Here is a 27,994-nt window from a genome sequence, read left to right as displayed (position 1 = left end):
AAAGTAAAGACAATAGGAAGAAAGGCAGGCTCAAGGAGAGAAGTAAGGTGCTATGGTGATTAGGACAAAGCTCCATGTCACAGGGTAGCCTCCACAAGCATAGAGAAAACAAGGACACTCAGCCATCCAGTCAGCTACAGCCATCATCAACCAGGTCAACCACTTCATAGGAATGGCAGTTGGCCTTCCAGGTCATTGTACTGGATTCTAGAACTGTGTGCGTGAGCAAAAACAAGGTCCTGGTGGAGTGGAGTCCATATCCTACTGTCTGGGTCAGAGAAACCATCTTGTATTAGTTACTTGTCTGCTGCTGTGACAAAACCCCCAACAAGAGCAATTTAAGGAAGGAAGGGCTTATTATAGCTCGTGGCTGAAGGAGATATGGTCAACCATGGTGGGTAAGTCGTGGTGGTAGAATATGAGGCAGCTAGCTACATTCCATCCCCAGCCAGGAAGCAGAGAAGGATGAACATCGGTGCTCAGCTCCCTTTGCATCCAGCCCAAGACCCCAACCCACGGAACGGTGCCACCCACATTCAAAGTGGGTCTTCCCATTCCAATTAACTTAATTTAGAAAATCTGTCACAGACATGACCAGCGATTTGCCTCCATATGATTCTAGACCCTATCAAGGTGACAATCAATATGAATTGTCAATCACACAACCTTAGCATGACTGGTTCCACCCTGGTGCTCCTGATTAATGGAGGGCCAGGGACAGCGTTCTCCAACTGTGCTCGCACTCTCAAAAGCATCACCAGGAACCTGGGAGAAAAGGATCTGAGAAGAAACTGAGTTTGGGGAGAGAAGTTTGGGGAGTTCAAAGAAGACTGGGTCTGTGTGGTCAGGTCTAGGCAAGGAAGGAGATGGTGGGATGAGGAACATTGTTGAGAACTGGGTGGTAGTAACTTTTCCAAGCCCACTCCAGGCACTCTTCCTAAGACAGGAAACTGAAGTGAGGAAAGAGAGCTGAGGAGTGGCTAACAGTCAAAGGAGAACTCATCCCCTTGCCATGCTTTCTCACCCACTGGGAAGTTGCTAGTAGAAGTATTATTCTGTATCCCTCCCCTGAGCACAGCCCATCAGCATCTACTCAGAGAGAGTCACATGCATCCCCTCTAAAGCAAGAACAATGCTCTGTGTAAGAAAGGAGATCCAGCCACTGGCCTCAAGGGAAATCAGCAGATTGAGAGTGGGCAAGTAGGTACTAGGCTTAGACACATCCCAGTACGGTCCCAAACTTAATGGAATAAACGAAATGGTGCTGTTTATGGGAAGGTCTTTGGCCTGGAAGTATCTCCCATTCACCGTTTGAACAGCCAATGTCCAGAGATGTTCTTGGATTAAAAAGAAAATGTTTGTAAAGAATTGAGGCTGGAGATTGTCTTACGTCCAAATCTTAATATGTTGATTTTTTTTTTAAACTAAATCCTTTTCTTGCCTTATATCTCAGCTGCAGGAAAAACCAATGGGATGTTTTGAGTGGTGGGTGTAGACACAAGAACTGCACCTCCTGCTGACAGTGTGGACACAGCATGGAGACCCCAGGAAGGGAGCACAGGAACTTAGCCATGGGTCATCTGGACCCACGTTAAGGAAGCGGGGTCGGGGAGAATACAGAGGCTCAGAAACTGAGGAGTGAAAGAGAAGAGTGAGAATTATTAGTGCAAACCTGGACTCTAAGCAGAAATAGCATCCTGGAGGGAACCAAGGCTCTCAAATCACTTTAATAGCTTCATGTTCAGAGGGCATATGGGCTGTGCTGTTGCTGCTGTTAGCTAAAAATTCTTCAAATAAGGAAAATTCTTCCCCCTGTCTAGCTGATTTGTTTGTAGTGAAGTCTCCAGATAAGGTGGGTTTTGCTATGCCCAGCTCATCTCTCCTGCCATCAGTCATTAAGCCCAGGAAAAGGCAGAGGTTTGTAAAATGGGTTGCCTTAATCACATTACTGTCACCATGAGAGAGAAATATTGAACGATAGATACACATTGGAATGCAAAATGATTTTTTCCCTAGAATTGACCGTATTTGCACAAAGCCAGTAGTCTTGTTGACATAGACCACTTTCTCTGCTTCCAGACAAAGTTTGAAAAGTTTGATTCTAATACAGCCTTCCCTGTCTACTTATCTCATTGTTCATGTATACTGTTCTCTTTCCAAGAAACATGTTAGTCTAGGAGATTCGGAGAGTCCACGAAATTAAACTTCCTAATGTCAAGTCTTAGCCCTGCCAGAGACTACCTGAATGCCCTTGGCTGAGTTACTCAACCTCATTAAATGGCAGTTTCTTTCTTAGCAAAACAGAAATATTCATATTAAGTATGTGTGTGGGCACATGTTTATAGGCATGTACCTATGTGTGCGTAGATGCATATACATGTGCATATGCTTGCATGTGTATGTGCATGAGTGTAAAGGTCAGAAGGGAACTTTGGGTCTTGTTTCTAAGGCACTATCATCCACTTTGTGTGTGGAGGAGGGGGAAACAAGGTCTCTCACTGGTCTAGAACTCACTAAGGAGGCTAGGCTGGTTGACCAGAAAGCCTCAAGGATCCACCTGTCTCCACCTCCTCAGTGCTGGGATGAGCATGTGCCACCACAGCTGTATTTTTTAATGAGAGTTCTAGGCACCAAAGTCAGGTCCACATGCTTGCAAGGCAAATATTTTACCGACTGAGCCATCTCCTCAGCCCAGAAGTCATGTAACTCACAATATTACTAATAATAGTTCAATTCTATGCAAAAAGTTAAGTGCACTGCCTGACTCAAGACAGATAATTGGTGACTCTAAATTTTGTTTTAACAACTAGACAGACTGAAAACTTGGAACCTGAAGAATAAAACTTTCTCAGCTGTATGGTTTTCAAAGTAAACACCTGTCATCCTGTGTGTGTCTGTGATTTCTTTGAGACATGTTGAACTTGACAAAATTTGTGCTTTGGTGATAAATGTTCCCATCATCCGCTGTAGCATTCTGTCTGTTTTGACTTCTATGGAATGTGAGTTTTGTCTCTGACTGAGCTCAGGATACTGTTGGCTGGAGCAATCTGTAAGAGCATCCAGCATGTGGGCCATGTGTCCTGACTCTGATGGGTCTGCAGCTCAGAGAGAAAGAGAAACCAAGAAAATCAAGACCATAGTCTTCCCAGCATGGATAGAGAAGGTGGTTCATGAAATCCCACACTCAGCTGAGGGTCCTTCACCACCCGATGGCTGCTAGAGGAGGCAGAGGATCAGTTTTCTTCAGGAATGCATCCCCAGATGGGCTGCCCCTGCTCCAAAGCACATTCAGAACTGAGTGGGCTCAGTGAGGTAAAGGAAGAGTACATGAAGTTGGGAGGGGAAAGAGGTGAGGATAAGGGAGAAATCAGAGGGGAGGATGTCTGGGTGGATCTGATCCAAACACATTATATGCATGTGTGAACTTCTCAAACAATAAATTAAAATAAAAATACTAAAGACCATAGGCTGAAAGAAAGGAAAAAGGTTGTGTGGGACCATGAGGAGAATTCTCACTCAACCTCCCACTTTCTTCAAAAACGGAAGCCCACGGGTGCCATAAGACTTCCCAAAGCCACTCGCCTGAGTGGACATAAAACTATTACAGGTAGCGAAGAAAAAAAGGAGAGCAGCTCACGAGTGAAAAGGGGGAAGGGGAAGACCATGAAGCTCTTCTTCCTCTGAAAGGAGTAAGAGCGACCTTTGGGGGTACATAAAATCATGCTATGTCTTTTCAAGGAGCCAGTAAATGTCTAGGGAGGAAAAATAAGGAGTGCTGGGCTGGACAGTCTAGAACCTTCTGCTCACAGAGGATATGACTGGGTAATCACATTTTTCTTCTCTCTATGTAACAGCTCTGGCTGTCCTGGAACTCACTCTGTAGACCACGCTGGCCTCGAACTCACAGAGATCCGCCTGCCTCTGCCTCCCGAGTGCTGGGATTAAAGGCGTGTGCCACCACTGCCTGGCTGGGGTAATGCAATTTTAATGTGGATGTGGGTTTGAATGTTCCCCTGTCTTATTTTATAACTCAGGCAAAACCATGTGTCTAGACTTTACCAAAAATGGGTTGCTGCACTCTCTAAGGCTTGAGGAGGCGGAAAGATGATTCTCTACTACTGAGAGAGGGAGCTGGTACAAGCCTATCTGTCTGAAATAGTCTTCGAAATCATAACAACGGGTTACCAGCAAATGTAAGACACTTGCATGCATCTGGAAGCTTTTGAAACTCTTTACAGATATAAAAAGCTGCGTGTTGGTTTGTAGTTCCAGCTGATTGGCCTCTTGACTGGCCAATCACACGTGTAACCCTTTGTGTTCTCTTTCAGGCTCCTTCTTCCCGGACTTCAAGCCCTCGGAAACCGTTTTCAAAATCGTATTTTGGCTTGGGTACCTAAACAGCTGCATCAATCCCATCATATACCCATGCTCCAGTCAGGAGTTCAAGAAAGCCTTTCAGAATGTGCTGAGAATCCAGTGTCTGCGCAGAAGGCAATCCTCTAAGCATGCCCTGGGCTACACCCTGCACCCGCCCAGCCAGGCCCTGGAAGGGCAGCACAGAGACATGGTGCGTATCCCCGTGGGCTCAGGAGAGACTTTCTATAAAATCTCCAAGACAGATGGAGTCTGTGAGTGGAAGTTTTTCTCTTCCACGCCCCATGGATCGGCCAGGATTACAATGCCGAAGGACCAATCTGCCTGTACCACAGCCCGGGTGAGGAGTAAAAGCTTTTTGCAGGTCTGCTGCTGTGTGGGGTCCTCGACCCCCAGCCTTGAAGAAAATCACCAAGTTCCGACCATTAAGATCCACACCATCTCCCTCGGTGAAAATGGGGAGGAAGTCTAGAGGGTGGAAAAGGTCACAGGAAGAGGGGTAACACTAGGTACTGCTGATTGCCACTCGGAAGGCCAGTGAGTTCTTGAAGGACAAGCCAGGACCATTCAAGGAGGTCCCCATCTGGGAAAGGGGAGAGAGAGGGTACCAGCTCACGGGACAAGTGGGTAGGGCACAGGGTAAGGGGCAGGGTGTCTGGTAACTAATAGGTTCTGAATGATGCAAGGGCCATTTCCCTTCAGCTCAAACCCTCAGTCATTCTCTGATCCTGCTTTCCACAACTGACCCTTTCAACAAGAAATACCATGGGAAAGAAAATTTCATACACAATCCAAAAGACTATAAATACAGGATGATGATTTCATTGTGAATATTTTGAGCACACACTCTAAGTTTGGAGCGATTTCTTGATGGAAGGGAGAGAATTTTATTTTCAGGCTGAACCTACTGGCAACTACATTTGACATTTATGGAGCAGGGACCCAGAGAGGAAGGAGTATAAGGTAGTGGCCAACATGCTTTTAGGGCGAGTTTGGAAACGCCACCAGATTCTCAGCTTGGTGAACCTGGACAGAAGGTTTCCCAGGGGTTGCTTTTTGATAGGTTCCTTATCCCTGTTTGAAAGTGGGGTGCATTCTCGAGCCTTGGATCTAAGGAGCAGAACTAACCCGGGACAGCATGCTTTCCTTAAGAGAAGGAAACTGGGGCAGCATTGCATGACCTGGTGAAGGAAGGCTTTCTACTTTTACCTTCTTAAAGAGCAAGAAGCTGGGATGGGATGGGTACTAACACCAGACTAATGCCCTGTTGTCATGCAGCCTCCCTGATGCGACAAACCACTTCCTTTTCCAGAACTCCATCATGGAAATCCAGGAATGACAGAATACTGGCTTCCATTACCTCACACTGGCTTCATTGCTATGTAGTGAATGGGGTTCAGCTGTGGCATGTAGAATGAGTTGTGGGGTCCAGGTACACCCCTCCTGAGCTTCCCAACATACTGATGCTTACCCTCAAACATTTTAATTGATTGCAAAACAACTGCCCAAATTGATTCCTAGTTCTTGCAAAACATTGGGAAATGTGCTTTTTTTTTTCTTTATGTGCACCAAATCCTTGCATCCTTAATAATTCACGATATTATGAATGGTGACTATGGTAATCACACATAAAAATTAAAACATGCCTGCCATTCCACCTTAAGAATTGTAAAATAAGGTTTAATGTTTGTGGCAACAACCCTCCTAAGAATCACAACCAACATCTTCCGTAACTTCTTCCCCTAAGAGCTTCAGAGCAGGTTGATGCTATTGTGAAACCTTCACAGAGAGGCTCCTGGTCCTCACCTCTTTCCTTTCCTCCCTTACATCAAATTGAACTCTGCCCTTAAGTCTTTCTAAAGGCAAATCTTTATCCACGTTGCAATGAAGAAAATGTGTGTGTGTGCGGCTGTGAGTTTTGTGATTGGTTGTCTTGGGACTTTGAATCTGACCCACTTCCTCCACCTTTTCCTGAGCCGTGTCTACTTGTTGGCCAGCAAGGTAGTCACTTGGCCTTGTGTTCTAAACTTGGCTTCTGCTGCTGAGAAGTTGGCTGGGATTTTAGGCTTTCTTGGGCTCTCTGCATAACTCCTAACAGCTCTTCCAGATGTGGGTGTCAAAGCATCTAGGGAGAACTTCAGAATGCAAGCCTGCATCTTCTCTGTGTAAGCTTCATTGTTCCAATCAACATCATTCCAGATTTGAATTCTAAGCACCCCCCGCCCTTGGTCTTGTCATGCCTCCATAGAAGAACATCCTTACAAGGAAGAAGGATCATAGCTTTTCTTCAGCAGGGTACCATCCCGTGTTACCGATGATCTTTAAATCCCTTGGTGAATAAGTGCAAATGTTAAAAGTGCGAAAACTTAGGCACACTATAAAGGTACCGTTGGTGCCAGTTCTAATCAGGAAGGAAAAAACAACTCGAAAATCTTCGCATCCTCAGATAAAAACCGTGACAATCGTATTCATCGTATTCATACAGGGTTGCCCATAAACAACTGTTGCACACTCCGCGGGCATCCCTCCCTCTAAGGAGGCAAGTATCTAATAGTTTTTTTTTTCCATTCCCATAGCAGGGTACTGAATAGAAACACAGCTAATTTATAAGAAATTGATAATGCCACCAAAACATGGTGTCAAAAGCGGGGGGGGGGGGGGGGGTCAACAACATAAAAGTGGAATTTCTTTTTAATCACCCACCAAAAAAAAAAAGTCTGTACCTTTAAGTGTGCCAAAAACTATCTCAAATGGTTGCAGCCAAACAAATGATTGTCATATTTATATTCATGTGTTTACTGCTTCTATTTGGAGTTTGAGGAATTTACCCAGAGTAACCCCAGTTAAAATGTCCTCTCTTGTGTGTTCTAAAAAAAAAAATCGCTTTGGGATGGTCTCTGTGACAGGAAATCAATGGGGCATTATGGTAGGCGACTTTGAGACTAGTGTGAGATTCAGACACTGTGTATGAAGAGGGACCTTGGATCTCTTTACTCAAAAATTTCTCCAGGGCATCAGAGATGTTGTCACTCAGTGGGTGGGGTGCTTGCCTGCCATCACGCCCCAGCAGCACCTAAAACCCAAGAGTGGTGGCTCATGGCTGTAAACTCAGCATCCAGGAGGTGCAAACAGGAGTTTGCAAGAGTTCAAGGTCAACCTTGAATACTTAGTAAGTTTAAGCAAGCCTAGACTACTTGAGACTCTGTCTCAAAAACAAAAAAAGAAAGAAAGAAAAAGAAAAAGAAGAAAATTCTAGGCTATACCACTGCAAGAAAAATGCTTCCCCTTGTCATAGTTTCATCCAAGACTGCTTCTGCATGGCATCACTCTGCATGCGACACACTTTGCAAGGCACTGAGGCTCCTGACTCTCATCACTGACTTGGATTGGTCCATTTAAGATAGACAGTGATAGACAGCTGAGTTATAGGCACTTTCTTATGGCGCTCCTGTTAGCTCTATTGCACGTCATGGATCAGTGGCTGTGATCCTCTAGAAACTCTCCCATTACCATTTCTAAAGTGAAACTCTGATGGTTGAGAAAGGCTAAGGACTTGCCCATGGGCAAGAAGGAACTGTGGCTCAAAACTGAGTTTCTCCCTAGGTATTCATGTTCTGTGTGATACCTCTGTTTCACACACTGGGACAGGGGAGTTTGAACTGAATATTCTAAGGAGACCATTTCATGCCCAAACTTTAATTTATTCCCTTGGGGTTTTTCTACATATTAATCTTAGCAAACACACCACCAAACCTTGTGTCTACAATTCCAACTATTAGAGAGCATTCCCCACTCCAGGACACAGTACTCCCAGATAAGACTAAAGCCTTGCATAGAGGACAGGTTGTACTAAACCAGGACAAGATGAGCATATAACAGAACATGGAAGAATTGGTCAAGAATGAAAAAGCCCAGTGATAGATGGGACACTTCCTGGGTGGTGTGTGGAAGTCATGAATGGCCAATCATGGTTAATATGAACACTTAGGAGGTATGCCTCTTCAAAAATATATATCAACAGATAAAACACTTGTTCTTGCTCCCCTCAGTTCCAACTTTTATTTTACAAATTATCAAAAAAGGAAGAGACTAGAGACATCCCACCAGGAATTGCAGAGCCCATACTGGGCACATGATTTTCCTGGATGCCACTCAGAATGCTGGTCTCTGGGTAGACAGAGACCATGGCAGTTTTGGAAGACAGGCCATTGGCACACAGCTGTGCATCTTAGCTTGCTTCCTCTTCTATATGAACCATCATGAAGCCCTTTCAGCCCAGTGTGTTTAGGGGTGAAAGCCTGGGAGTGAAACTATTTTAGGAACCATTTTCTTGAGCAGGTAATTATTCATGTGTTAATCACAATTCCTTAATCACCGCTAACAAACATTCCTAATTGCTTCTGAGGATATCTCTGTCCCCATCCTCTTGCCAAAATATGATGCTGCCTCTCCAATGGATGCTTGCTGACTTAATTAAGGGAAGAGATTGGCTCATCAGCAAAGGGAAAAGCAAACAGGTGGAAGGCAGGCAGATAAAAGGCACATGAAAGCCAGAACATCGAGAGTAGACAGAGGGAGCAGATGTACAGGCATCAGAGATGCTCACTGGTCACTCTGGTCTCTTTTTTACACTACCAGGACTTTTAACCGTGAAACCACCTGTATATGCACAGCTCCGAAAGAGCCCAGTTGGATCACTGCACCTGCCCTGGGCCTCCAAACTATGCTGAGGAGCTGGGCTGAGGCCACGTCTTCCAAAAGCCATGGCAACAGTGGTCTCTGGTCCTTCACGTTCCCTGCAAGATGAATGAGTGGACATGACCGCTGTGGGGGCTGGGCCAGGAAGCAAGTTAGGATTTCAGCATGTGAAGCCGGCCCCTGGCCAAAGGTGCCATTCATTGACAGGATCTCATTCATGTTTCCCAGACCCTATGGCTGAGAGTGAGCTGAGAAAGAGGCTTCCCTGCTCTCTGCAGAATGTCATGTTTCAAACAGCCACTGCTGAACCTACAAAGGCTGTAGGGATGGCAGGGAGCATTGAGGGAGGAGATTGACCATAGCCTCGCTCACAGCTGGGAGGGTTAGTCATGCTTTGCCACAGCTGATGAGAAAGGAACTGTCCTGAACCTGGTGGCTTGTTCAGGAAGGCAAAATAATGACCTTTTCTTCCATGTGGCTTGGGAGTTACTGCCACGCTGTCCCCATAGCACACCTGGTGCAGTCTCCATTGTAAGCTAGGGTTGATGATTGTTGAGCCATGAAAAATACAGACTTAATTAGGTGGGGAAAAAAAATCTTAGCACAACTTAGCACTGCACTTAGAGAAAAAACACAGTGAACATCCTGGTCTATGAAATAGGCTGAATAAAATAAGTGTATTTGAATGTCATAGAGAAGCAGCTAAGACAAAAATTCCAACATGAACTTGATGTTTCCATATACACATATATATGAATATGTGTATCACCACATACTTACCAAACCTTTCTCAGGTCATCCTTGTGTGGGATAAGGAAAAGGAAGGAGCTTTTATCTACATTTGGCATGTGAAGAAATAGAAGTCATGAGTTAAGAACTTCTTTGAATACCCTCATATCCAACCTTCTCCACGATGCTTCCATGTCCCCAGAGTCCGCCATGTATTTTGACTCTTTGATTTTTCGTAGTCCAGTTCTTCAGTTCCAGCGTGTAACTCCAGCTCTGTCCACACTTCTGCTCTCCTGTCCTGGCCAACAATCGGGAAGAACTTGCAGCGCACGGCCACAAGTTCTTGTTTCCTTGGCTAGCAGACAGGCACATGTCATTCTGTTCTTTCTCCACAGACAAGCTGCTACAGACCCAGGGAACTAGCCAGGGATAGAAGGCTGCTACTCTGCCCAACAGGGTGACATGTAAGGCAAAGCCAGCTGTGACCGTCACCCTAAGGTCCTCAGGAACAGAAAGGTCCCAAAGGGAACCTGTGGATCATTGGGCACACTCTGATCAGCAATCCCAGATGGCCTCTCTTCACTGTGCCAGCCTGGCATGAAACCAAAGGGAGGTAGAGACAGTCCCCAGTGTATGAGCCAGCAGGATTCTGAGTTGAGGTGTCCAGAAGTCAATTATGTGTTTTTCCAAGAGGCATTGTTATAAATGGGGAGGTGTTCCTAGAGGAACCAAAAATAAATAAATAAATGTCTGTTTAATGTATACCAGGAGTTGGCAAACTTTTTTTGTAAATGGCTAGATGGTTAACATTTCCATCATGATGGACTATAAATTCTCTGTTTGGGCTCTTTGGTGGGAGGCTATGGGCAGACCTTCAAAACTGTGGATCCATTTGTAGCCCAAAAGACAGCAAGGTGGGGACCAGGTTTAGCCCATGGGCCCAATTTTCCACCCATGCTCCACACCATCACTAGATTGTGGTATAGAGCCAATACTACTGAACTGTGGCTGTAGGTGATCAGCAAGCTTATAAAAAATAGGTCACTGATGTACCTCTCCTGGACTAAGTCAATGTTCACAGACTGCATGAGTTGTTGCATAAAGCAGTAAGTCACATCTTCATCATTTCCAGGCAGGTGGTAGGAGCAGAGGGAGGCACATGCCACTCCTGCATTGTGTCCTATGGGCAGGTAGGTCAACAGAAGATCTTCCAGGCTTAGAAGACAATTTCCCCCATGACATCTGTCTAACTCAAAGCAGCCACTTGCACAAGGCTATACTGAAATTTCTCCCAGGTCCTCAGAACTCATCCAAGTGGAGATCCCCAGAAAGCTTTGGGGCTTCTTGAAGAGGCTCTCTAACCACAGTGCCCTCTTTTAGGACATTTGGAACCTACTTGGAACTCATTAGGAAAAGTGACAGGACACAGAGCGCATCTTCCAGAAGATAAATGGGAACAGAATTTTCTCTCATGCCTCCCTCCTCCTGTGCCTCCCTTTCTTTCTTATTTCTTCTCTTCCTCTTAAATTGAACTCACTAATGGAATAGAAATGGCTCCCCTATAAGAAAATTTCCTTAGCACTCCCTGAGAAGTGCAAAGCCGTGTTTCCCTGAGCTAGCGCTTCGATGGAGAACCCCCTTCCTTCCCTCTCTGGTCCTGAAGGGTCAGTGAGGAGCAGGGGGGTTCCAGGTACAAATAAGGCTCAGATCACATGACTTAGTGCAGCATCTGAGTATTGAGAAAAGAGACTCAGTGACCAGGCTATGGGTAGGACAGTGGAGGCAGACACCGTTTGAAAAGACCCGGAACTATTGGCACCGTCCAGCGAAAGCCCCACAGCCAGCCTGAGAGTGGGAAGGAAGGCGTGGGTGGGTGCTGAATGCTAGCTTCCCTTCCACAGCCTTTCTCCCACCTCTGGCTGTGTCTACACCCTTTGCCCTCTCTAGGCCCCTTTGCTGATTCCACCCTACCCCCACAAATCAACCCTGCGCTCCTGCCAGCTCTGCAGACAATGAAAGGTGTTTCATTAGGCCCCTGTCTGTGGGATATGTACTCCGTGCTCTGAGTAAAAGGACAAGTTCCCAAAGCAATCACAGTAACTTTGGCCATGAGCCTGGGCCAGGAAATGAGGCCAGCAAGGGGAGAGCATCCTCAGGGCCCTGGTCCTCCGGGACCTTGACCCTCACCTTGGATTTCTGCCTTTCTCTTCTTGGGCCGTCCACCCCATGTGAAGGGCACAAGCACACTGTGCAGCTGCGTTTCAGAGGAGCTGTGGCTTGGAATGCTTTCTGGAGTACTTCTAATCAACCTCTCATATTTTGGGCATCTTTCCCATGCGCTCGAAGTCAACTTTTATTCTCCATCATCACCTTTTGTCTCTTGCTTTTGTTCTCTCTTTCTTGTGAACTTTCCCTCTGAGGAGTTCGCTAGGGCCTTCAAGATCTTGATGAACACATCAAGTCAACTCAGTTCCCCCTTCACACTGAGCAATGACTGATGCATCAGGAGGCATACCCTCAGCTGGGCCGTCCACAGGGATGCTGTTTCTTCCACGGCTCTGTTCCTTGTTCCTCCCACACACACACATGCCATGCTGTGTGCTCCTGGAACTTAGGATTCCCCTTCTCATGCCCTTGAAACATCTGCCCCGAAGAGTCTTCTCCCATGTGAGTGTTCCAGTTTTTGCTGGCACCTTCAGCATTGGTAGCCCCATGTTCATTTCCCGGTTCCATTTTTACCCAATAATGCAGGCTTGTGTGGCTTCAATGACATTTACTGGTGTCCTTACGGTCCTGGATGCTAGAAATCCCAAATCAAGGTGTTAGCTGGCGGTCTCATCTTCAGCCGATCTTGACTTCCCCCTGAACTCCCGTGTGGTCTTCTACTTCTTACAGGAACACTGGTCACATCGGAGGATCTGTCCCCGTGATCTCACTGCACCTTAATTACCTTCAAAGACTACTTCCAATCACAGTCACATTGTGAGGAAACGTGTGATCAAATTGAAATAGGAATTTAGGAGGCATTCAATTCCACTCATATGATCCCATACACTCTCTCCTTTCTTCCCATACCAAAAAAAAGTCCATAACCCTTTACCTAGACAGGAAGTTCAAGTTCAGTCCTTTCTGTTTATTCCTCCCCCAAGTTTTTATGCCAATTGTCTGTAAAATGTATTTAGCAACTAATTATGCACTTGCTTGGATCTCCCAGATGTTTCTTAAAACCTTAGCACTTAAAGTATTTTGAAAGGTGAATCATATACATTGGCCTTATATGGGTTCTGACTTCTCAACCAGATGGAAGTTCTGAAGGGCAGGGACAGTTGTGTCACTCAGTAAACACACACACACACACACACACACACACACACACACACACACACACACACACAGAGCAACACTCTATCCCCGAGGGAGAAAAGCCCCTCAACCCCCAGCCAGGCAAGGAGGAGGAGAATTGGTGGCTGGGAGGACAAACCAACAAGAACTAGAAAGCCTAGAGTAAGAGTTGGAGACCTGGAGTTTCTAGAAATTTAGTAACTTTAATTAGGCACCAACTGTAGAGACTCCCAAGGAGCATGTGTCTTGAGTCAGGTGGGCATTTGCTCTCCCCCAGAAACATCAGCACCCAGGAAAGCAGAGCCCCAGCACTGAGTGGGACAGACCCTCAACTACACAGTTGGAGTGAGGCAGAAGAAGGTGGGATTAAAGACCAATGGCTTAATCCCAGCACTCGGAAGACAGAGGCAGGCGGATCTCTGGGAGTTCAAGGCCAGCCTGGGCTACAGAGCAAGATCCAGGTCAGGCACCAAAGCTACACAGAGAAATCCTGTCTCGAAAAACCAAAAAAAAAAAAAAAATTAAAAAAATAAATAAATAAAAATAAAGACCAGTGGCAACCTTGGTCCTGAGAACTGGGTCACTAGGGTCTCTTGGGAACACTGTAATGAGGTCCCATCTACTGAAATAACCTGACCGAAGGCCACGATGTCCACCCCTGGTGAAAGAATTTCAATTAAGACCTCTGAGGATGCCTTCCTTTCACGACCACCAGAGCCCCTCAGGACCATAGTGATGTGCTTTCCCCTCTACAGGGCCGCTGAGTAGCTCACACTGTCTAGATCACTTCTCCTATGAAGTTCTGTTTCATAACCCACTGCAGCCCTTACAGTACACAGATTTACTGCTCCCACAGGGTCACTGTGGCGACAAGCAGAGCAATGTCTCTCTCCTCTGCCCAGGTTCCTGCCAAGAAGTAGAGAATCCATCCTCGTTTGGAAGCCTCAGCTGCTCCACGGGATGGCGTCTCCCACCATGCTTTCCTCACATTGAAGCATGCTGCTCTGGTTTCCTACCCTGGCCCCTACCCCAGAACCTCTCAGGTGGAAAACGTCTCTGGTCCAGCAATCGCCATCATAGTGCGGTGGCCTTGGCTAGAACATGGTGGCCTCCTTAGCATTAGTCTAATCCAGAAATGAGGAAGAAGACAGCCTCTTGAGAAATCAAAGCCTACAGAAGCGTTCAGAGCCAAAAGCCACTCCAAAACAGGTCTGAATGCGTGTGGCTCTGTGTTGACGATGGGTCCACTAAAAGTGTCTGTCCTTTGTCTCCTCACTGATCAAAATCTGAGCAATGGATAGCGTGTCCTTGCCCTATAGTGTCCTCCCTTTCCAGTCCCCGCGTCATAGCAGAAGAGACAGCAGTTGTAAAGGGCAGAGGCATAGAGGACAGTGACGGATGGTAGGTCAGTGAGAAGCTTTCATCTACAAAAGCGGTGATCAAAGTCAAGCTGACAAATGAGGAGGCTGTTAAAAAGTCCACCAGCAGGTACTTGTAAGACAAAAACTCGCAGGTACTCCAACACTTACATAACAATTTGCCAGTTTTCCGCAACCTTGTTTGTGTTTCTTTAAGAGTAAGACACTTATTGGAGACTAATTGAATTAAAAGGTAAAGTCCCTGGCTTGCTCTCACCTCCATTTCTGGGAGCCAGCCTGGCTCCTGCCTTCCTATGCTGAGTATTGCAAGCCTCGTCCCTAACTTTGCGTGAGAGCAGGCAGTCCGCTACAGCCATCCTGCCTCAGCTCCGAACACCCAAATCACAGTGCATGCTTTCTTCATCAGATGTGAAGGAAAGCAAGTTTTTATTCTATGGCCCTAATAAGTTACAAACAAAAAACACCCTTCCAGTTACTGCAATGGCAACTTAACCCAAGACTGCAGACACTCAGATTATTTTACTTCTTCCTGGGACTCTGATGGATGGTGCAGAAGCAAGGCTTGAGTCATAAGAAGTGGATTTTTAGGTCTATAGAGAGAGCTTAGCCAGAAGGAAGGAAGGAAGGAAGGAAGGAAAGAAGGAAGGGAGGGAGGGAGGGAGGGAGGGAGGAAGGAAGGAAGGAAGGAAGGAAGGAAGGAAGGAAGGAAGAAAGGAAGACATGGCAGTGCCCCCTTGTGACCACAGCACTGGGGAGCACACAGGTGCACCCCTGGAGCTTGATGGCTGGCCAGCCCAGTGAACTCAGCGAGGTCCAGGTCAAAGTGAGAGGCTGTACTAAAAGACAAGGTGGTCAGCTCCTGAGGGACAATTTCTGAGATCGTCCTCTTGCCTATACACGCACACACACACACACACACACACACACACACACACACACACCAATCCCACAAACTTCAAATATTTTTGTGCACAACTGTGTTTTTAGAACAGCTGCTCCATTGTAAGCCCTTTAACACAGTTTGAAATGAATGGGGACAAGATTTTATAATCATATTGTAGATGAAAGATTTTCACACAGAGAGGGAGCACAAAGATTTGGGCATCAAAGTAGAGAGAGGGGAAGGTCCACAGGGAGTTTGGGAACTAGGAGCCCGAGACTTGAACCCTTCTATCTCTTCTGAAACGTTCTAGTGTGAACCTGAACCAGACTCAGCTTGCTGAACCATGACCTGCTTGCTCAGCTCCACCCAGACCGAATCACCAGAGAGAAGCTGGAGGGATGTTGAGATTGGCATGAAAAGAGCCTAAGACAGGGCCATCACAGTCCTGTACTTCAGTGCACCCCCATCTCACAGTGGCTCTGTGCAAGCTCCTTGACCCCTCTGGCCCCATGTCTTCATCTGTGAAAGGGGGAGCAGGTGAGATGTGAGATCAGAAAGATGCCTCAGGAGATGATAAAACCAATTCAATAATAGTGGGCCCCACTAAATGCCCGCATACTCCCTAACTCCCTTCCCCTTCCCAGCTGTTCCCTACATGGGACAAGTATTCTAAAGGACCTTTAAGCCATCTGCAAGCCCCGAACACTCTACATACAACAGTTGAGAGAGTTTTCCTTTATCCTTTATCCTGCCTCAGGCTTACCTGCAGAATTCGCTAGCATTCCCAGGTGACACTCATTTCTGTATAATCATAAAGGAGATCAGAAACAAGCTGTGCCATGCTGGAGCCTGCCATTCTGAAACTCAGATGTGGGCTTTCAGTTATCTGCACCCTCTCCACCATGCTATTTTCTTTGGATTAGAGATACCTTTACCTGGAAATTCCACTTTAATATTTTTTGTTAAGCTCCCTGAGTGGCTTGGAGGATTTCTACGAGGCTCAGGACTGTCCAGGCAAGGATGGTGCTTTGCACTTTTTCCCACTACCAACGTGGTGCTGGGAAGTGTTTTATAGTATCTCAGCTGCCCTGTGGAAGTCACTACACACAAGGTGCATGCGTGTTTATAAAACTGATGCCGTGAGAACGGAAAGTCATTCTGACTGCAGCACGAGAGATGAGATTCGACCCACAGCTTTGGTTTAAATGTGTCTAAGGGTACAGGGCTAAGCAGTACCTGGCAACTGCCAGAAGTAAATGTTTACAGGATGAACAGCCATTCCCAATCACTAACAGGGGCAGTTGGAGTTGGAGTGGAATTGAGTGCCTGTCACGTGAGCTGTAGGTCACAACCTATTGTCCTCCGATATTACCATGGGCCCTTGAAGGGACCTCTGGGATCCTCTGGACAGGTGACTTGATGGGCAGGTCCACACCCCAAGTTCAGCTGGGCATGATTGGACCGAAACATAAGCACATTCAGAGGCTGTCTCTGGCAGAGGCTGGCCACCATCTCCTGCCAACAGTCTCTCCTGACTCAAAATCTCAAATGTGCTCTAAGCAGAGGGGGAAAGTCAATTTCTGAGCTTAGGTTCTTGGCCCGACTATGCTTCAGATAAACACAGTCCATGGCTATTTCAGTTCTGGATTTTAGGGAGCAGCTGTAAGGCTATGGCAAGAGCCAAGGGAAGAGCTTTGGCCCAAATGACTGGTTCTCTGAGTGCTGGAAGGGAGAATGCTGGAGCATTAGCCCTCAGAGGATAGGAGGGCAACACGGGACTGTCCCACTACAGAGGACATGTGTCTCCGTTCTAGGAACCCTCTCTGCCAAGGTCTGACTCTCTAAAATATGTATACTTGGGGTTTGAAGTAAAAACTACTACTCTATGAGAAGATAGGATTTTATTGCATTGGTGCCTAGTATTCTAAAAGCAGGATATGAGGGACATCAAGATGGCTAACCACTTGCCACTGAGCCTGATGATTTGGGTTCAGTCCCTGGGATCCACGTGGTGGTAGGAAGGAACCAACTCCTGAAAGCTGTCCTCTGCCCTCCACATGTGTGCTATGAAATACACACAAAACAAATAAATGTAAAACAAACAAGCAAAGCTCATTTTTAAAAACTACAATATGGTTCCCTAAAGGTCCACCTACCCTGCTTTTTATCGAAACATACATCTATTACAGGAAGCCAGATCCATGTCTGTGACTGCTGTCCTTCCTCCCCAAATCATCCTCTGTCCTTTTGGGATCATTTTAGGAGACGCTGAGTCCTGCCTGGCATGTGGATTTGTCCCTTGTCTAAGCTTCATCTGATAGGGACACAAATGTAACATATCACAGCTGTCAACACTGAACAAAAGCAGTTCAGTGTCTATAAAGCAAGCTTAGGCAATTTCCCCCACTGGATGTTTACAAATTAAACACCAAGGCTGGAGGCGTGGCTTAGCGGTAGATCACTTGCCCAGCGTGAACATGGCTCTAGAGCTGATCCCCTGCACAACACACAAAAACCAGTTAAACCCTACCACCAACATTCCTGTAGTCCCTCAAACTCTAGCATATCCACAGAGGCAGAGGGAAAGCCAGAGTACAAAGCAGATTCCACCATCTTCCTGAGGAAGCTGCCACTGCACACAGCTGTGGACCCCATCATTGATCCAGTATGTAGTATGGACTGTCTGGGACCTAGGGGATGGATGGAGAATAACAATGACAGAGACACAGTCTTCACCTTCAGAGCCCCGCCCTGTGGTCCACGAAGGGAGACACACACCAGGATCCTGCATAGAAACTTGGAAGGAAGCGCCCACTAATCACAAAATTAGGCTTCTCAAAACTTCTAACCTCTTTCTGGATCCTGAGAGAAAAGGACAGTGGGGAACTGTAGCTAGAGTTTTCCTGCCTGGCCCACAGTCAGGACAAATCTCTCTCACCCGCCAGTCCCACAGCCGCTCAGACCCAACCAAGTAAACACAGAGACTTATATTGCTTACAAACTGTATGGCTGTGGCAGGCTTCTCGCTAACTGTTCTTATAGCTTAAATTAATCCATTTCCATAAATATATACCTTGCCACGTGGCTCGTGGCTTACCAGCATCTTCACATGCTGCTTGTCATGGCAGCGGCTGGCAGTGACTTCCCTTCCTCTGCCTTCCACTTCCCAGAATTCTCCTCTCTCCTTGTCCTGCCGATACTTCCTGCCTGGCCACTGGCCAATCAGTGTTTTATTTATACAGAATGATACCCACAGCTGGGAACAAAGGAAGTTGCTCGCAGAAAGGAAGGAACACACCCATGCAAAGCCCCTGGGGCTGGTGCACCCCAAGTGTGGACTAAGGTTGCCCCTCCTTCAGTTTGCCAGGCACAAGGAGGAACAGCTTCGTTAACCATGGCAGCCCCTGGACTCAGCAAACCCCACCCCCCCCAGTCCTGCCGGCGAATCACACCTGTTTTCCTACCCACTCCTTTTTTTTTTTAAGACAATGGAAAACTCACTGGACAAACCAGGACACGGTTAGTGTAGGGTTCTTTCCTGGTAGGGCCACCAGTTTAGCCTGGCTGAAAATTGAAAAGCATGGGTTATTCAGTAGCCTGCATTTGTTCTCAAAGCTTTCTATATCACAATGAAATGCCTAAACAGAAGAGAAAGATCTAATTTCTTTCTCATCATACATTTTCTCAAGCATGAGGTGTTTGATTTTAAATAGCAACCAAAGGCTTGAGAAGACTTAGCAAGGGAACTGTAGGGAAGGCAATTCAGTGCTACTAAAAGCAGAGAAACTGTTGCAGCCAGAAAATGCGACACAATATGTTTGGGATGAAGGAGTATTGTCCTGCACAAAGTACTCAGTGAAATGCATCACTACAATACCACAATGGCTGCCTTCCATGCCAAAGAGGCAGTAGCTGGTTCTGCCGGGACACATGTTCAGCCAACAGTGTTTGGTGATTATTAGAAACTAAACACAGCCCAGGAGGTGGAGAAAAGAGCAGAAAAGGCAAAGGACCGGAACTACACTTTTACAATCTGCCAGCGCTCACCGACTTGACTTGCTAGGGCACGGGAAAAGTGTGTCTCAGTGAGTGGGGCTGCTGCTACTCAGACGTGTACCCTGACATTTGCTGGCCAGCCGCAGCTTTTCTGCCTGTCTTTTCCTCCGAGCTGCTGAAAATGCAAACCCAACATTTCCGTGCTGCCAGAGATGCAGATGTGGGCTGCCTGGCTGGTTTTAGATGCCATTACTCTCCTATAACCTTGACAATTGTGATATGTAAGATTCCCAGAAGGCACAGTTCCTAAGTGCCCAGTGCTTGAGAACTACGTCCACCAGCTCCAGGTTTGGCCTTTGGTCAGCGGAGTTGATAATCACATTCCCTGCAGTTAGTATGAATAATGCTGAGCCTGGTATGTGCTCTATGCTCTATAAGGAAGAATTCTCTCCCATGTGAAAAATAATATATTCATATGTGTGCATTGTTGTACTTGAATTGTGTGCACTGTTGTGTATTGATGCATATAAGCAACACCCAGACATCTACAAAGGCTTTGAAGCATTTAATTCCATTTAAATGGACTCCGTACCCTTGGAATGTGCTATTTAAGTGTTCATGAATTTTTTTACACACCATTTTTACAGTCCATTTGTTTATGATGTGACATGGTAAATAATCATATTGGTTTTGTGTTCTTTTGTTTCTCAAGAGAATAAATGTACATAATATTAAGCAAATAAATAAATTATTAAAATATGGACTTTATGATCATGCCCACTGTTAAAAATAAAATTATTTTATTTCTTTTATAATGTGATTGTTCCAATGATGAAAATTTATATGGCCCTTACACATATTGATGTCATGTATTTAAGCTTTGTTCAATATTGATGAGTGTTCCCTAATAAAATATTTTAAACCTCTTTCTCTAAATACATAATGCCCTCATTACTCAGTTGTGATGTGCTGTTAATATGGCTAGTGATAAATGGAGTGGGTAGTTGAGACAAGGAAAGCTATTGTTTGGAGAATGGACATGCAATATGCAGGATGCCTGCATTCAAGACACAGGCCATATGACTGGGTCATCGGGCTTAGAGGGAAGTAACCAGAGAAGGAAGTAATAGAAGTCAGACAAGGAGATATTAAATGTGTTCTAGGCCAATTGTATTGAGTGGCCCAAAGCCAAGGTAAGATCAGAGCAGCCAGTGGTCCGAAAAGGGTGTGGGCAATTCAGTCCAAGGAGAACTTTCCAAAAGAGACTAGTTTCTAACCACAATGTCAGAATCTCAGAACCCCAGAGTTACACTTGAGCCCCATCCCCTCTAAAAGATTGCTCACTATGACCAAGTGAACTTTAGTCCAGGAGTGCAGGGATGGATCAACATGCACAAATCAGTACATGAGACCAGTAGACGCAAGGGCAGAAATCACATGATTGCCTCAACAGATGCAGAAAGGCCTTCAGCGAAGTCTAACATCATTTCATGATAAAAGCCCCACAGGACGAGAACTGAAATAAGCAGACAAACAAAAAAATGAATGGAAGGGACATACCTCAACAAAATAAAGGCTTTCTACCCAAACTTATAACCAACAGTATACTAAGTGGAAAAACACAAAACATCTCTACTAAAGTCAGGGCAAGAGCAGGGTGTCCATCCTCTCTACTCTCATAGGTACAGGGTTTGAAGTCTTAGTTATAGAAATAAGAGAAAGAAATAAAAGGACCACAAATAGGAACTAAAGAAGCCAAATACTATGATAGGCAGATGATAGTTCCCATACATAAGAGGCCTAAAGATCCCACCAGAAAACTCTTACATGTGATAAACACTGTCTATAAAATATCAGGATATAAAATCAGCATATAGGAACCAGCAGCTTTCCTATATTTCCTAACTGCAAATAATTCCACTCATAATAATATACAGAAAATAAAATATCTAGGGAAAGCCTTACTAATGAAGTGAAAGACCTCTATAATAGAACATTTAAAATACTAGAGAAATTGAAGAAGTCATTTTAAAAGACTTCCCACACTCAAGAATAGTCAGAATTAATATAGTGAAAATAACTACATTACCAAAAGCAATGTACTGATTCAATGTAACCCCCCCATCAAAATGCCGATGACAATACATCGTGTGTGTGTGTGTGTGTGTGTGTGTGTGTGTGTGTGTGTGTGTGTATCTTAAAACCTGTATAAGAACACAAAAGACCCTGGTATTATTTACCGGGCATGAGTGAGAACAGACCACGAGATACAACAAAACCCACTTTTAAGAGTTTATTAGGGCCGGGCGGTGGTGGCGCACGCCTTTAATCCCAGCACTCGGGAGGCAGAGCCAGGCGGATCTCTGTGAGTTCGAGGCCAGCCTGGGCTACCAAGTGAGTTCCAGGAAAGGCGCAAAGCTACACAGAGAAACCCTGTCTCGAAAAACCAAAAAAAAAAAAAAAAAAAAAGAGTTTATTAGGAGGATAGAGGAGGGCAAGTGGACAGGCCTGACGGAGAGAGAAATGTGTGGACCAGGGCAGGGAATGGGTGGAGTCTGCTTTTAAGGATCACCTCAAGCATCCATATATGGGTTTACGTGGCCACGCCACACACACAGATTCTGTAGCCAGGCTGTGCACGGATTATGTAAGACGGAAGGCCCTGGAGTGACTAAGCATTTTGCCTGAATGCTGATAGCACATGCACAGCCGTGAGAGTCTGGAAGCCGCCAGGGTATTGGGAATGATAACACCTGGAGTAACAACGCACTCCTGAGAAGAAAACAAAACCATACCCACTTTCAGGGCATACTTTCAGAACCACGTTCACAGATGCAGCATGGTGTTGGTCAAAAGCAGACACATACATCAGCAAAATAGAGGACCCAGCACCAAACCCACCCAAGTACAGGCACCTGACCTTTTACAAAGATGCCAAAACAGACATTCGGTAAAAGACAGCCTCTTCAACTAGTTGTTCTTGGGCAACTAACTGGCTGTCCCCGTGTAGAGAAACAAACTAGATCACTATCTCTTATCCCACACAAAACAGATTCCAAATATATCAAAGTCCTTAACTAAGACGCGGACCTCTCGAACTGTTAGAAGGAAACATTTCAACACATAGATGTAGGGAAGAGCTGTCTGAACACGACTCCAGTAGCTCAAGAGTTAATGCCAATGCTTGACAAAAAGGGGTTGCATGAAACTAAATCTTCTCAGCAGGGGAACAGTTACTAAGCAAAGAGACAGAGTGCAGCATGGGAGAGCATCCTAATTAGCAGTATACTCAGCACAACGTTAACATCTAGTATATCAAGAACTCCAAGGGCTAAACACCAAGAAAAACAAAGCAGCTAATCAACAGACAAGCCAATGCACAGACCTCAAAAGATGAACTAACAAACTGTCAAGAAGCTTGGTGTCATGGGTGCTGGAAAGATGATTAGCACTTAAAAGCCCTGTCTGGTCTTCTAGAGGACCTGAGTTCAGTTCCCAGCACCTACATGGTGGCTCACAACTGTCTGTACAGTCCCAAGGGATCCAACTTCCTCCTTTAGCTTCTGTGGATACTACACACATGAGATGCACAGACATACATGCAGGCAAAATATCCATACATATAAAATAAATAAATCTTTTTAAAAAAATATGAAAAAAAATTTCAACATCCTCAGTAATTATGGAAATTCAAAGCTACACTGAGGTTCCGTCCTCGGTCAAGGAAACTATAAAGGCAGGTGCTGGCACAGATGTGGGCAAAGAGGGACCCTTAGATACTGCTAATGGCAGTGTGAGTTAGGCAAGCCGTGAAGGTCAACGTGCAGGTTCTTCAAAAAGATAAAGACAGAACTACCATTTGGCTCTGCCTCGCCACCTCTGGGTACGTACCTGAAGGATGCTTAGTCATCCTTTCACAGAGATACTTGAGTCCCCTTGCTCACAGCAGCACTCCTCCTAACAGCCACGCCACGAGTCAGCTGAGGTATCCATCAACAATGAATGGATACAGGAAACACCGTAGCTATACATATGTGCATACATATATGAGGAAGTTTTATTCAACTATGAAGAAAGGAATTGCGTTGTTTGCCAGGGAATGGGTTTAACTTGAGATCATCACATCAGGCAAAATAAGCAGGACTCAGGGAAAACAAATATCACAAGTTTTCTCTCATTTGTAGATCCCAGATTTTATAGAGATACATGAACCCATTTGCATGTGCATGACATGAAAGCAGAGAGGCTGGGGTGTGGAGAAGAAACTGTCTGGACAGGGAGAAAGGGGAAGAAGGATATGGAGGTAAATATGGTCAAAATACATATTGTACTTGAAAGAATTCTTTATGAAGCCCAGCACCACATACAGTAAACACTCGCCAATAAAAATGTAAAGAACGGCAAGTCTTTTTCTACATTCAACTCCTAAGAAAGGCCTCTTGTGGGGTGTGTGTTTTAGGTACTACATAGCACCGGCTCCTTACTCCCACCTACACTGAATTTGTTAGTCTCTTTCAGACTCAAAAAGTTGAGTGATAATTCTGCTCCTTTCCATTTTGATGTTAGCCAAGGTATTTGATGACTCTATGAACCAGCTTTCCCAGACAGAGACTGAACACTAAGTCATTCTGCTGACCAATTATCATCAGTCCTGTTTATAAATGTAAATTGCTTCTAGCAGAACTTCCAGAAAAAGAATTAGTGTTGTGTAGATGGGGAAAAAACACTCTCTGTCCTCACTCCTTGCTGTCATTCTGTTCTGATCCATGCACTCCTTATTTAAAACAGGACTTATGTACACGGAAAGCTGATCACGTTGAGGTTGAGGTGAGTACTGGGGTCTGCACGCTACCACACGCCACCACTGTGCAGCTCCTTTCTACAAGAATCAAATGCAGAAGGCCACGAGTCAAGGAAGTGACACTCAGTTTGTAGTAGTCCCCAGGAGAGGTCCCACACCCTGGGTGTCATTACTGAGCCCTTCTGACTCCTTCAGGCTCTCCACCCCTGGCTTGTTTGAATCTAAAATGTCCAGTGTTGAAGAATGCTGGAGGCTCAATCTTGAGATCCTTCCAAAATCCCCACAAGGAAATCTAAATTCCAGTGTGAATGTATTTAAGGATGAGGCCTTTGGAAAGTCATTAAGTAAGGAGGAAAGAACCCTCTTTCACAGGACTGGTAGTCTCCCTAAACCCTAACTATTAGGGAAAGGGAAGGTAACTAGGGAAGACCAAAGAGAGAAGATGTTGAGAGGGCATAGAAGGGTGTGCAAACACAATCAAAGCGTGGTGTGTGTGTGTGTGCGTGTGGAAATGTCCCAGTGAAGTTTATTAACTTGTACAAGATTACCTTGATTGTCAGCTTGATAAGATCCAGAATCACCATAAACACAAACTTCTGGGCATGTCTATGTCAATATTGGTTGGGTTAATTGAGATGGGGAGTTCTACACTAAATGTGGGTGGTACCATTCCATGGGCTGGGGTTCATCTCTCTCCACTCCCTGACTGTGGATGCAATGTGACCAGCTGCCTCCTGCCCCTGCCACCACGTCCTCACAGTGAGGGACTGTGCTCTTGAGCTGTGAGACGGAATAAACCTCCCCTTCCCTGTGTTGCATGCATCAGGTACTTTGTGCCAGCAACATGTAAAATAGCTAATACAATTAGTGTATCTTAATAACTATAATAAATAATAAAATGGCAAGACTACCCCCCCAAAATGACCCCAGAAAATTACCTCACCCCTTCTGCCTTACAAAATTGCATCCAGAAGAGCATCTACAAACCAGAGAACAGGCCTCTGACACTGTGCTTCTGGGCACCTTGGCCTCCACAAATTCCTGTTGAGTAGAAGCCACCAGTTTATGGCTTTTTTATATAACAGCCAGACTAAGACAAAAGAACACCCCAATGTCCTCATCCATCCAACTCCACAAACAAAACAGAGGCAGAAACACTGCTTAGTTTTAGCCACACTTGTATAATGGCTAAAACTCTACATTCTACAAGCCAGCCCCTGACCATGGAGTAACAGAGAGGGACCATGAAGAAGGTAGGGTGGCATTCTTACACTAAGACCATGAGGCTCAAAGACAACCATCTAGACCATACCTTCTTCCTTGATATAGGGGATGAGAGCGCTGGAAGGTCCAAGGGTTTCAGGAAGGTCAGGGCCCTAAGGTCCTTCCTCTCTGTGCACGAAGGTATAGATACATGGAGAGAAGAGGCATTCTTCTCACTCTCCATATAAATGCTGTATGAGGGTTTAAATTGAGAAGGCCCCATTCCAGTGGCCTTCAGCCCTGTTCCCAGGAGGCAATTACCACTGCTTATTAACTGATTCATACAACACATTTCCACTGGGCATCCCCTGTATACCAGATGTCATCTCAACATGCATTAAAGAAAAGTGTAATAAGGGGAAAGATGTGACCATGATGCTTGTATGCTTGACATCTTCCAGAAAGGGCCTACACACATTCAAATATGCAGCTCTTTTTAATCTCCTTAAAAAGCAGAGTGAGCTGGATCTTCTGATTGGTTGCCCTTGGTGCATTTTATAGACCGGCAACTGAGTAAATGGAGGTTCTTGGTTATCTTAGATCTTGTGTTTCTGCCTTAACAAACACAGCGCAGAGTTAATGCCAAGTCCAGTCTCCTGCCCTTTGGAAAACAGCGGTTTAGTATTGAGAGTCACAAAATGACTGTTGAGAGCTTATTTTAGAGTTTCTAGCATTTTGAAGGGCCATAAACTTGTTTCAACAGTGTTGTCACTGCCCAAAATATTTCTGGAACTTCTGAAATTGCCTTTGGAGTCAATTTATGTATGGCACTGCCCCCTGAAAGTCCTTTATTTGCTTGTGAGCACAGATAATACTAGCTGTGACTACAAAATTCCTTTCTCAAATGAGAAGTGTGGGCCTTCTAGGCTCAGGGAAAGCTTCTGGGACCCCTGCTGTTGGGGTCCTCAAGTGACTATTGCCAATGCATTGGCCAGATGACTCTGTCATCCTGTTAGCCAGATGCAAGTCACAGAGGTCAGACCACTATAAAAAGCTGTTCGGAATAGTCACTGGGAAAAATTAGGTCAATGCTTTTTACAGATTACTCTTTTTTTTTCCTTTATACTTTCTTTTTTTCCTTCTTACATTTTCCCTCTTTTCGTGCGTGTGTGTGTGTGTGTGTGTGTGTGTGTGTGTGTGTGTGTGTGTGTGTAAACCGGAAGTTAGCTTAACGTGTCATTCCTCAGGCGCCATTCCTCCTTGTTATTGTGAGACAGTGTCTCTTATTGGCCTGGGACTCTCCGATTACACCAGGAGGATTAGCCAGAGAGCCTAGGAATCCACCTCCCTGGCACTGGGATTACAAGTACAGCCACTATGTCTGACTTTGAATTTTTTGTTTGTCTGGTTTTTTAACATGACTTGTGACAAGCACTTTACCAACTGAGTCATCTCTCCAGCCCCCCTTTCCTAATCAGTGCCGTTGTTACAATGACTAAAATTTTACTCTGATGCCCCTCATGCAAAACAAAGGAAAATGAAGGAGGCATCGACTGCTGTGAGGAAGAGCACAGACCCCAGCTCCTCAGTTACTCACACACATATCCTCTCTCTGCGGCATCCCCCCTAAGAACCACTATCGCAGGGCTGAGATTGAGCAGAACTGCACACTCTTCTGGATGGCAGCCATCTTGCTTTCCCATAGGCTCATTGCCCACAGCCATCAATCACAGAGAGCTCCCCAAACTAGGGAGGGACTGCCTGACTACTGATGTTGGAGCATGGTCCCTGAAGGGCTTGGCTTTATGGAAGCCTACTTACTAAAGTCAAAACGAGAGACAAGGACCAAAGCTGGTTACCACACAGGGCCAGCGTCTGCAAGAACTCTTCCTGGCAGACTGAAATCGAGAGCAACCTGAAGTTTAGGGAGACTTGAAGGAAGGAGAAGAACTGCTCTCAGCCTCAGGGCATGAGGTATAGTAGCTTATGACAAAGAAGGTGACAGTCACTCAGGTCTCATTTTGTTCCCTTCTTCCCCAGTGAAGAAAATATTGTATTTTGAAAGTAGCTCAAAGACTGGAGTGATGACTCCATGGCTAAGAACACTTTCTACCCTTACATAAGACCAGGGTTCAACTCCTAGCACCCACATTGGGTGGCTCACAACCACCTTAACTCCAGCTGGCGCCCTCTTCTGGCCTCCTCAAGCACCTGCACTTATGTGCACATGCAAACACACATTAACAAAAACTCTTTAAAACTAGCCAAGTAACACATGCACATTGAGGAAGAGTGCGTGGGAAGTATGCCCAAGGCAGGTAGAACAGTCCAAGGAGTTCCATGTACAGCGAGGCCAGAGGAGGAACAGAGCCCAGAAATGAGTCGTGACGGGCCCAGGCTCCAACATCCCACCTTCCCTTGGCACTGGCTGAGTAAATGGTAAGCAGAGTTAGTTGCCCTCTATTTGCAGCTTGGGAGCAGGTGTTCTTTGAAATGCTTTCAATGTGTTAATTCATCTAATGCTTTCAATAGAATTTTGACGCAGGTTCTTGGGGGGGGGTTTGTTTCGTTTTTTTTGTTTGTTTGTTT

General features: G+C 45.5%; 1 protein-coding gene across 2 annotated transcripts in view; it reads left to right on the top strand.

Moving 5' to 3' along the window:
* Adra1a (adrenoceptor alpha 1A) overlaps positions 1-10,563 on the top strand; it is a 95,474-nt gene extending 84,911 nt beyond the window's left edge. The window contains exons 3-4 of one of the 2 annotated variants that reach the window (XM_059273428.1): positions 4,329-4,714; positions 9,013-10,563. In XM_059273428.1, coding sequence (XP_059129411.1) covers positions 4,329-4,714; positions 9,013-9,021 — 395 coding nt within the window. In that variant the 3' untranslated portion in view covers positions 9,022-10,563. Of the gene's footprint in view, positions 1-4,328; positions 5,916-9,012 lie in introns of those variants that run through there. The other variant, XM_059273427.1, reaches the window with a different exon arrangement.
* The last annotated feature ends 17,431 nt before the right edge of the window (positions 10,564-27,994 follow it).

This window comes from Peromyscus eremicus, chromosome 9, assembly GCF_949786415.1.
Source record: "Peromyscus eremicus chromosome 9, PerEre_H2_v1, whole genome shotgun sequence".
NCBI classification, from domain to species: domain Eukaryota; kingdom Metazoa; phylum Chordata; class Mammalia; order Rodentia; family Cricetidae; genus Peromyscus; species Peromyscus eremicus.
This window is presented reverse-complemented; position numbering and strand designations above follow the sequence as displayed.